The sequence below is a fragment of the Aulonocara sp. 'chitande type north' Nkhata Bay genome, linkage group LG11 (genome assembly GCF_057382095.1).
Source record: "Aulonocara sp. 'chitande type north' Nkhata Bay isolate Kocher_YH1m ecotype deep benthic linkage group LG11, A_spYH_male_GT1.1, whole genome shotgun sequence".
NCBI lineage: Eukaryota > Metazoa > Chordata > Actinopteri > Cichliformes > Cichlidae > Aulonocara > Aulonocara sp. 'chitande type north' Nkhata Bay.
In genome coordinates this window covers 28,140,326-28,151,932 of record NC_141354.1, presented here as the reverse complement: position 1 = coordinate 28,151,932, position 11,607 = coordinate 28,140,326, and the positions used below count along the sequence as shown (strand labels likewise).

Below are 11,607 nucleotides of genomic sequence, written 5' to 3'. Positions count from 1 at the left end.
CACACAAAGCATTTTTATTTTTCACGTTGATAAGGACTTGTTCTGCAATCCCAGTCTGCTGAGTAAGATAAGATAAAATAGCTGTTATTACTCCTACATATGGGAAATGGGCATTATTACAGCAGCAAAGTAGACAGATAATAATAACTGGAACAATAATAAAACAATAGAATACTTTATTATTTTGTAGGTCATATGATCTGATAGAAAAACAACACATAAATCAAGCGTTGTACGCGCTCTCGTTAAGCGGACATAAAGGTACAAGGAGTTACGTTGAATGATCAGTGGTTAAATTGATTAATTTTTAATGAATTCAGACAGACAGAGTATATCTTAAACCGTCGATGTGTTTGAAGGCAGTAAAATGCTGTGCGCGAGAATCAATTCGTCTCTCACTTCGGTTTAATATTTCATCCACAAGCAGACAAAACTGTTAAATATATGCCAACATGCTCCACCCACAGGCGAAAAAGGTAATTATGAGTTTAATAACAGCATTTAGGTTTCGTGGAGTTCACTCCTCCAGTCAGCAGGGGCGCACGAGTGACAGTAATCTATTTTGAATCGGGCAAAGGAAGGAGTGATTCTCCGTCCTCTTCCGGGTGGTGGTGCAGCAGTAAAGTTATGTTACTAATCGTTTGGCTGACACTTGTTTTTAAAGTAGACAAGCGACATTTATTACTCCTCATTGACTGTACTGATTCCGCCACATCTTTAAATGACTTTAGTGTACATTACGTGCTGGTCGTTAAGATCCGCCTCCTGAAATATGATTGGCTATCGTAGTGTGGTTTTAAGGTCACGTCATACCTTGAGCGACAGCTCGAGCTGCAGCTGTACCAACCGGTGATAGGGAGCTTAGCACGGACATATACAGCTGAGGGGTAAGTTCCCTCGGTTTTAATGAGATTGGTTATCAAATAATAAATGTAACACCCGGACTTTTTCCTCACACTAAACATATTCGTCGAGAGATATCGACAGTAGAGACAAAATTGAATGTGCACATCTACTTAAATTGTACTTCTTTATTTTGGCATAAGTAACCTAGCGAGGAGACTTAGAGTTAGCTAAGAATTTACTTTCAGGTGTTACACACGCTCACACACTTGTGATATTTGCCTTGTGTTTCAGTTATTTTTTGGTATGGCCATAAATGAATATGTCTGAGTTCACTTTATTTTCGCCCCGTTAGATAACTTACAAATGTTACGCAATGCAAACTATGTAAGCAGGTGCAAGGCAGTTGTGTCAAAAAGCGAATACTAATGTTTCTACGTTTTTAATGTCTAATATGGTTTCTTGTGTTGGTTAATAGACTGTAGTCAACGGGATTTACGGAGGGGCTAAAATGAATTATTCCAATCTCTGCACTCTTTTCCAGATCTCTCTTGAAAAACTATTAAGAAAAAAACAAACAAACAAACAAAAAACACCCAAAACACTTTTTACCTTATACTTTGTCACTTTGACTTGATATCGTCCATAAGACATGTGTTGGACAGATCATAGGCCAGCTAGTCATCTACAACAGTTTACCCCTAATCAATTCTTGGCAAATACCAGAAGTCACTGTTTGCTTTATCCTTCTGCAACTGTGACTCCCAGGCTGCTCTCCAAACCACATGCACAATGTGAAGCTTAACATACAAGACACCTAGAAGTATCATTAAATGCCTGCTTTGGATCTGTTAATCCCTTAACAGTGGATTTAAGTACCATTATTTCTCTTTTTAACACATTTGTGTAATATAGATGTTTTTGCTTTGTTATCACAGAGTTCTATTTTGTCAGCAGTTTGCTAGCGTTTCAAACACTGGATGGAAAACGTGTTTTTCATCTGCATCAAATGATTATCTACCTTAAAAGACACAAATTATTAAAACTATTAAAACAAACTGTCACCATCTTATTGTTAATGATGCACACAGGACTACTGCAATTTAGTTATATACAACTGAAAAACAGTTAATACACACATTTAAATAGAAATAAAAAGTTTCATTAGCAACCAGTGACTTTTAATCATTCAAGTGTTTTAAATACAACTCTTTTCTTATTTCAAGTTCAACCACTTAACTCCAATTTAAAGCCTTATCAAAAGACCTATATAAATAAATAGCCGATTTAAAAAAAAAAAAAAAAAAAAAAAAAGAGAGAGAGAGAGTCAGTGTTAAGGAAATGCAGAAGAAATGCACAAATTATTCACATGTTAACAGTACACCCTTCCTCTTCCAGAGATACCTTCAGCTAAGGGACACACTATGACAGAGAAGAGGGTCTGAACAACAGCGAAGCCTTTTCTGATGTTCTGTGTGGATTCATGCTGATGTAAGAAACATTTCTTGTCACTGTAAATGCAGCAAAGTAATACAGATGCTATATTAAAATGCACAAATATCTGACAAATTACAGGGAGATCTTTAATATTTGACCTTAATATGGGGTGCATTTGTTTCCTCTGTTATGGTATTACAGAAATCACCGTTTGTAAGACATGCTGGCTTTTCCTTTAATTTGTGGCCCATCTGCATATTAACAGTTGAGCATACTGCACACTGCATTCCATATTGCATATGCTTACATACTATGCTAAAGAGGTCTTATTGACTCGATAGGTTTTTGACTTTGCTGAGTGTTGATAAACCTAGTATAAATTTGTAGTAAGAAGTACTCAATTAATTTGTTTCCATTGTTCCCAGCTTTTCTTTTCCGAAGCTGAGTAGAGCAGTGGTGCGTGTGAGGAGACTGGCAGCTCATCTCAGCAAGGCAACCATGTCAACAAACCTCCAGAGCAACAGTTCGTCTTCTGCAGCCAACGGGGATGCTCCTACTGCAGCCATTCTCATCATTGGAGATGAGATTCTTAAGGTGCTTTTGGTGTTGATAAAGTTTGTGCCTTGTGTGGCTTTTAAGCTATATGTGTGTGACAGCACCCAAATGAAAATCACTGGGAGTTTGTGCAATTGAGGAAATCAATATAAACTGGGTTTTTTGTAATAGAAGTAGGAGCTTGCATTGTGCAGTGTTTAACATATACCGTCATCTGCATCCCTATGTGTTTGGACCTCTATCCAGTCTCTGATGTGCATTTCATGACCTCAGGGGGAGAAAACTGCGATGGTTATGTTATGTGGCAGCTGTGGCTGTTTCTGAAATCACAAGCTTACTATTATTTTTTTTGACTTGACATGATCATGATTTAAACATGAAGTATTTGATTTTTGTCCAGTGTCACATCTCTCTGCCTGAAAATCAGCCTTCAGTCCTTGAATTTCATCAAGCAAGACCTTGGAGTTTCCTTTTCCTTTTTCTTTATTTTTTTGTGTTTCTTTCTTTTTTTTAAGGTTCTTGAATCTGATGTGCATGTGGGTGTCTCTTTCAGGGTCACACAGTGGATACCAACAGTGCCTTTCTAACTAAAGCGCTTAGGAAGCTTGGAGTGTCTGTGCAGCGCATAACAGTCATACCGGATGTGCAGGCAGTCATTGCCAAAGAGGTGGCCCTCCTTTCATCTCAGTATACGCACCTCATCACATCGGGGGGTATAGGTCCCACTCACGATGACGTCACCTTTGAGAGTGTTGCCATAGCATTCCACGAGGAGTTATATGCCAATCCAGACCTTAGCAAGCTGGTTGAAGAATTCTTCGGGGTTGGGGAGAAAAACAGTGCTGCTATGAAGCTGGCGATGGTGCCTCGCTCAGCAAAACTTAACTATGGAACTGACCCTCAGACTGGGCTAAAGCACCGCTACCCTCTGGTGAGTGAACTCGGTACAGAGGAATTTTTATAGAACACAAAGTTACTTCAAATATATCCAAGCTACATGGTGCTGTTCAACCCATAACCTTTCTTTAAGGTAAACAAAAGTGACGGTGTTTTCTTTAGAAGACAGATTGCAAACTAACTAGTTGCTGAAGGAGTGAAAATAGCTTCCTGCAGTGGTCAAAACAATAAATACTCTGAGCACACACAGACACCAGGCGTGAGAAGCATTCACACCTCTTACTCACAGGTCATTAAATTTGGACATTTTTCTCTTTAAGGTTAATATCTTTGGTGATTTATTAATGTGTTTCAAGTTGAGAAACATTAATGTACAGTATATTATTATTGAGAATTTACTATTGAGAATTTAAAATGAAACAATGAAGACCAGCCCTTAAAAAAAGTGCCCTGTCTCGGCAAAAGGTGGAGAAGGAGTTGGATACCATTCTCATGCTTGTTAGCTATAAATGGAACCCCAGACACCAGCCATTTATCTTAGCAAAAATAAATATCTGACATTTACAAAACTGTAAATCTGACCTCAATTATTAGCTGTCTCTGGGTTGCAGAGATGTGATTTAATTCCTGCATCATATTTCAATAGTTTCAACAATGATGGCTCGAGTACCGCCCCACATCTTTTCTTATAATTTGATGTGTCTACCTTTTTCTCCCAGGTCAGTGTACGTAATGTGTACATCTTTCCCGGGATCCCATCTTTAATGGAGAAGGCCTTCAATGGGCTGGAGCATCTCTTTGCTGGTTCAGGGACCACCTTTCACACTCGCGAGGTAACTCCATAACCAAACCTGTTACTTCAAAATCCAGTCCAAGTCAGAATTAGTATACTTTTGTTTTTTTCTAATTAATTTTTATGTATTTATCTATTTTTTACTTTTTGTTTTTAATAGAGTTTAGTACTTCCTCTATATTTCTGATATTTCCTTGATACTTTTAATGTATTTTACCTTTTAGTTTACTTTTAGTTGAGTAAAATAAAGTTGATTTGAATGCAGTGTTTAAATAGTACAATTAAGTTTACCAGACATTAGCTTTTTTGTTTTTAGGTGTTTGTCGATGCAGATGAAACGGACATTGCACCTGTGCTGACCAAACTGCAGGCTGACTGGGGCCGAAAGGTGGCTCTTGGCTCCTACCCTGACTGGTTGAGCAACTATCACAGAGTTAGGCTGGTCCTGGACGCAGACAGCCAGCAGGAGGTGGACAAAGCCCGAATACAGCTGCTAGACAAGCTGCCCAAGGGGAGCGTGGTGCCCTTAGTCACAGACCCGGTGTCCATAGCCCCCGCTGAGGTGTACGGATTGGCCAACAGTGGTGAGTGTGCGGAGAGTAATGGAAGATGATTCTTAAATATGTGTCATCTTGATATAAAGTGAATACTGACTTGTGCATTTTACACAGGCATTGGGACCAATAAAGAAAGTTAAAATATTAAAGTAATTTAAGTCGTAAAGTCAGAGTGGATAATAAAAAAGAAGAATATAACTCTGTGAGACAGAATGGTGAATAGATTACAATAAAGCTTCAATAACTAAGCTATGACAAACTACTAGCAGCTTTTTTTCTTTTCTTTGGATTAGACGTAGAAATGTGGGCTCATTTCTAAGATGCCTCACTGCTTGACTGCATTAATTATGAACCATCCTCTTACTGTCGATTCCTTCCTACAGGTACAGAGCTGGGTGAGAAAGTCATGTCTGCACTGAAAACAATAGAGGCAGCACTCCATCAGTATTCAACAGAGCAAATCTGTGTTGGCTTTAACGGGGGCAAAGACTGCACAGCGCTGCTTCATCTCTACTATGCTGCACTGAAACGGTAACAGGAGGGGAGAAGACGAGATGAGACAATTAAAACATTTTTGTGGATTTTTTTAATCTGTGAGGGGGGAAAAAAAACAAATGACCTGAGAGATGAAAGATGAAAATGAAGATTCAAATTAAAAACATAATGATAGCATTAGCGCACAGTGGGGTGTGAGATCTCAGCAGGAAGTAAATGGAAAAAGAAAACTAGTTTGAGGGCAGCACTTAGAGAAAATCTTGGAGAAGACTGACTACTTTTTTGGACTTTTCATGACCTGTGCTGGACAGATTGTGAGATATGACAAATACTTATCTGATCTTTTTCTGTGCCAGCATTGCTTATCTTTTTAAAAAATGTCCCTTTTTTCTCTTCCTGTCACTCTCAGCCGATATCCAGATACTAAAGAAAAGGTGAAAGTCCTGTATATTCGTATTGTCTCTCCATTCCCAGAAATGGAGAGATTTCTACAGGACACAACAAAAAGGTGAGCTATCCACCATCTAGCTATCTATCCAGTTGATGTCATGTATTTTAATATATCCAGTCCAGGTCTTGTTTTGAAAAATGTGGCCTAACCCTGTCTGTGTGGCACCACTGTATCTCATTACTTGCCGTTGTATGTCCCAAAGATATAGCCTGGAGCTGTTCACTGTGGAGGGCAGTATTCGCCAGGCACTGAGCGAGGTGAAGGAACGAAGGCCAGAGCTAAAAGCCGTCCTGATGGGGACCAGGAGGAGCGACCCCTATTCACATACACTCACAGACATGTGTCCTACTGATCCTGGCTGGCCTGACTACATGAGAGTCAACCCCTTACTAGTGAGTGTCACACAGTATGCATGCCGTTATATTAGGACTGTATGCTGGCTCTACGTGGCGTGAGGCGGTATGACTCGCCTCGATCTGTTTTCCTTTACAATCGACTACCCCTAAATGTGCGTGGGGTTGTTAGAGCAACTTGGCCAAACATCCCGTAATGTCATTTGTACGTGACACAAACGCTACAACAAAGGTGGACATCAAAGCGATGGTATACTTGCTGCTCAGTCTGTGGCTTTTTGTCAGACTGGGACCAAGTAGGTACTAAAAAAGTACCTGATACCAGATACTATCACCGAGGCGACCCGAGTAAGTACTAATGGAAACTGCTATAAGATCATACCTCATGGTTTTCATTTTTAGCGCTTTTTCTGTTGCAGTGCTGTTTCTCTCTCTTTACTGAATTCATCTCTCTAGACTCAAATGAAGTCAAAGTACGTTCAAAATAAAGCTAAAAATACCCCAAAATACTTGAACAGAAAACAACATCATGCACAGATGGATTAAGACTTTTCTTCCATATTTACATGAAATACAACCATCTAGTAAAAAATGTGTATTTCCCAATTGGTTGGGAGTAGTTCCTGGAAGTTGCTTGTTACCAATTCCATCAAAAAACTCTCAACAATTGAATTTAATTACTTGCAGGTTGCCATGGTTCCATGTAGCTTTTTACCCCTTTAGCTGTAAAAGACTGATGGGTTATTGTCACAATGAATATGCAAGTTTGTGTTACTTGAGAAGGAGGTGACATGGGATTTTGAAATTGATACCATAGATGCAGCTACTAAAAATTTCAGAAGAGTTTGACTCCTTGATCTCAAGTTCAAGGTCAGAGGTCAAGTTTCCTGAAAATCTTTTGAATGTGATAATTTGATTTTGAAATTGAAGTCATAGGTGTATCTAATAGGAGGGATACCATTGGTAAGCCGCTAGTATTTTTCTTGTTTGTCTGCAGTACTTGCCAACCACGAGCTAAAGTAAAGGTGGAAGTAAAACTTGTTTTGTTGAAATGTACAACACAAATCGGAAATGGAGAAAATTCACCTTCAAAGGGAAAGTTGTGCCAACATTTTTCAAAAGGCCAGAGCTCAGTTTCTGGATCGTGTCAAACTTTTCATAGTTTCATTACAGCTCAGAGAGCAGCTGGACTGTATTTGTAGACAAGTACGTCACTGTATGACCACAGCAACATGGTAGTGATTAAAGCAGTCACGTGGAGGTTTTTGTCAAGTCATTGGAGAATACACATTTTTCCTAGCGACAGATGTCACTGACCGATGTGTAAACCCGCGTGATTCAGGCCTTAGCAGTCATTTTCCCAGTGACCACTCATAACCGGTCATTTTCCTTTCATGACCAGTGATTGTCAGATTGTAGGGTCGGGTAGTTATTATTCACTTATTCATTTGACACCACATTGTCACCATGATTGTCACATGTCTAAAACAGCAGGTGTAAAATAATGTGTCTGCAAAACCTCATGACCTGGGAAAGCTTCACTTGTTATCCTTGATGTTATTTGTCATCTTGATAAAAATTTCTGAATAATGCTTTATTCGTAAAGCTTTAAACGACTATTTTTCCTAAATAAACTCACACATAATGTGAGTGCACCAGTACATTAAAAGGCTTTCTAATGCAACACCAACGCAGAGTGAGGGATGCATGTTAACATTTCAACATGAAAGGGTCACAAAAGTGAAATCATTGCAGTGCTTTTTGCTGAATAGCTGTAGCAAGCTCACGTCTTGTTCTTCTGTTTAGTCTGGCTGAAGAATGGATGTGCATAAGCGACATGGCAGTCGCCTGCTTTATTTGATTTTATTGTTAATGCTAGTACTGTGTCAGCTGCTGTGATGGAGCACATAGAAGCACAGGTACATTTAGCAGTTGACCTCAATTCAAGATAATTTATGTAGTGCTTCATCTCATGAGTATATCTAAAAGGACTCCACAGAGGATGAGTTATTATAGCTTGAACAAAGGGAGTCAGTTGCAAACCAATTACATTTGTTTTCTAACACTCTCCAGGACTGGACATATCACGACATCTGGGCATTCTTGAGGATATTATACGTGCCCTACTGTATTCTCTATGATAAAGGGTAAGGATGTGTTAGTTGTCTTTATTCAGGTGTACACAGCTTAAAAAGCAGATCTTTAGGTCTAAAATATCTCTGTTGAAATGTAGGTACACTTCACTCGGCAGTATGGACAACACCTGTCGAAACGAGGCACTGAAGATGGTGGATGCCAGGGGGGTGACACGATACAAACCAGCCTACCTCTTGGAGAATGAAGAAGAGGAGCGAAACTCCCGCGCTTGAAACAATCTGTGCTCGTCTTACTTAAGCTGTTCTTCGTGGAGCCATTATTTTTTCTTTTTAAGGATGTCTGCTAACCATCCACCCTCATTTAATTCATAAGAAGGACCTTTTCAAAAATACCATGTCTGACTGCGGAATGAGATCACAGAGAAAATGTGTGTTGCTTGTGTACATGAGTCTAAAGTAATGGCTCTCTGTGCTGTTGAATAAAACATCACTCCTTTTTTTTTTTTCTTCTATTGTCATGTTACTTTAAGAGGGCTCTCACATACAAATGGGAATCTGCAGGGCATTCAATATAGCTCTTCACTTAACTTATTCATGCCTCCCTTTGTCTTATCTCTAAATCCAATAACAACACTCCACCAGGAAGACGGGCTCCATCAAAATGTATTTGTAAATAATGTAAAAAGGGTTTTCTCATCGTGGAGAGAACACCAGATTTGAGAAACTCCCTGATGAAGGCCACCCAGCAGGCTCTCGTTTGCTAATCCGTGTCTCCGACTGAATACCCAGAATTGCAGGCTGCAGCATGTTTAGCTGAGCATCTCCCCACCACACACCCGCTCGCTGTAGTTCTCTTTGAAGCCCTCACGGGCGCGTTGTTCTCACGTTTTCTATTTAGTGCCCGTGATTATAATAAATTACCTTCTCCGTTTCCAGACATGATTGAATCCAGGCTCATCGATCTGCGCTCTCCCTCTCCCCGCCTGGAGATTAGTCAACACCGCGCAGCGTGGATCAATACCGGCCGATCTAATAAAGCGGGTCGCTTACGAGGCCACCGCGGGGCTGCACACACTGTTACACCAGCAATTACCACTTCTAGGCCGTCCCTCATACACCCCCTCCTAACATATCTGTCCTGGCTTCACGGCTTGCTTGATTTATTAATAATAACAGTAATAAAAGAGGCAATGAACAGCGGCTTTATAATCACAGCACCGATGTAATGGTGTGTGTTTTGGTGGTGCGGTAAACACACCGGGACATTGTCTGGAATGATGTTTTTGGGGTAGAAAATTAAGTTACAGTCTGTGTTAGGCCACTTCTAACTAGCTGTATATGCAGCTTATATAATGTGAGGGGTTTACTTTTAAATAGGTCTAATTTGTGCTTTTATTTATTTAAACTTCTCCTGTGTGCTTGTAGCACATATCCACCTTACTTTTAGGTTGAATCCTTAATTATGCATGTAAAAATGTATATAAATCCTTGTACTTCTCATACTTTTATACATTAATGGCAACAATTGTATATAATAATTCGTTTTGAATGTATCTTGTGTAACTTATTTACTTGCATATCTGTATTTCATATTTCTATCGGCTTCTTTTTTTTTCTTCTTTTTTTAAAAAAATCATTTTATTTTGATTAATTCTTGCTGTGTGTTAGGAGGAAACAATATCTGGATCTGGTGTATATCCTGTAAATATTGTAGAAGTTACAATAGCGTTGTCTTTATCTTTGGTTAAAGATAAAATACAGTGCAATTAAACACATCTAACCAGTGGTTTCCAGGCATTTGGTTTTCTGACCTCATTTACAAAAGAAGCTGTTGCCTCTTGCCACATTTCTGTAATTTTCCCATAAACATCTTAGTAAAATCATTTGTTAACTTTGTAAAGGCTCAAAGCGCAAAGTCTTCCTAATAAAAGAATTAATTAAAAAAAATGAGCGATCACAAGGATGCATGGAACAAAAATAGCTCTTTATATTGTAAGGTAAAACCCTACAAAATTGCAAAGATACCCCAACAACCACACAACCCTCTATGAACAAGCACTTGGTGACTGCTGGAAGGGAAGTGTGGCAGAGCCATTGTTCTTTCCACTCTCATTAATCACCCCACAATCCCTCAGATTAGGTTTGTGACCCTAAGAGGGGTCCCTGAACGTTAGGAAGGCAGCCGCTTGAACTGCTAAGTAGTTTACTATATAAATTCTGAATACAGGACTTCGATTGAAGACTTCCAGTTAAGCAGAAAATCAAAGTTCTTCCACCACACGGGCAATAATATAAAATGAACTTGTGTTTTTCCAAAGTTTATCACTGCTGTACTTTTTCCTCCACTGGTTCATATTTCATTCTCATTCTTTTTCAGCTGTCATGTTTGTTTTGGCTGCATCAATCCACCACTGTAGCCAAACCAGTTTCTTACTCAATTCCTTTCTTGTGTATTATGACTCTGAATTCTTGCTCAGTCTTTCTTATGAATTTCAAAATGATGTTTTGATTTTGGCCCAGAAGCCTGAGTCAGAAAAACCTCTTGGGTTACACAGTGAGAGGATATGCATATTGACTACAAGGGACCTAAAAACATATTGGAGTGAAATACTTTTTTTCCTCTTCCTTTTTGTGGTCCTTAACTGCATATTTATAAATATCTTATTTTGTACTTCACAATACTCTTCCAGGAACGGGGTTTATCTGAAAGCCAGAAAACTTCAAATAAAATAATCCTGACGTTCTGATAAAGCAACTTTTCTGCCATTTGAGACAAAGGGGAACAAGTAGGAATATAAAGTGGTTTTCTTCCCACCCTCTCCCCTGTGCACATTTAAACTTAATTGGTCCTCCAAAGACAGGTTTTAGGGTGGGTGGGGTAGAAGTATGATCAGAGCAGCCGCTTAAGGTGATGCGAGGATAAGAAGCTAATCTTGCTGCTCGCTCAGTACACTCCAGTGTTTCTCTCCATATCCCCCAGGTGGGACTGACTTATAAGAGGATCCACACAGCTAACAGTGTGTGTGATATGGACTCAGCATGACTTAAAATGACACTTAATGTGACTTTGTACAAAACATGTGGCAAGCTTTGATATCGGAGTGAACTATCCATCTGATGCTCAGGTGAC

General features: G+C 39.3%; 1 protein-coding gene across 1 annotated transcript; it reads left to right on the top strand.

Moving 5' to 3' along the window:
* The first annotated feature begins 641 nt into the window (after nucleotides 1-641).
* Nucleotides 642-10,266, top strand: flad1 (flavin adenine dinucleotide synthetase 1). Its single transcript, XM_086311731.1, has 11 exons — nucleotides 642-887; nucleotides 2,242-2,334; nucleotides 2,706-2,874; nucleotides 3,389-3,766; nucleotides 4,452-4,565; nucleotides 4,842-5,109; nucleotides 5,466-5,613; nucleotides 5,987-6,085; nucleotides 6,231-6,420; nucleotides 8,455-8,528; nucleotides 8,615-10,266. Exons 2-11 carry the CDS (start codon nucleotides 2,327-2,329, stop codon nucleotides 8,748-8,750), a joined length of 1,584 nt encoding a protein of 527 aa, XP_086167857.1. The 5' UTR covers nucleotides 642-887; nucleotides 2,242-2,326; the 3' UTR covers nucleotides 8,751-10,266.
* Nucleotides 10,267-11,607: the final 1,341 nt, after the last annotated feature.

What these genes read in the sequence shown, in the direction of transcription:
- flad1 (XM_086311731.1), top strand. An exon ending in GTACGGATTGGCCAACAGTG is followed by an intron (nt 5,110 to 5,465) that starts GTGAGTGTGCGG and finishes TCCTTCCTACAG; the next exon opens with GTACAGAGCTGGGTGAGAAA. An exon ending in TACTATGCTGCACTGAAACG is followed by an intron (nt 5,614 to 5,986) that starts GTAACAGGAGGG and finishes TGTCACTCTCAG; the next exon opens with CCGATATCCAGATACTAAAG.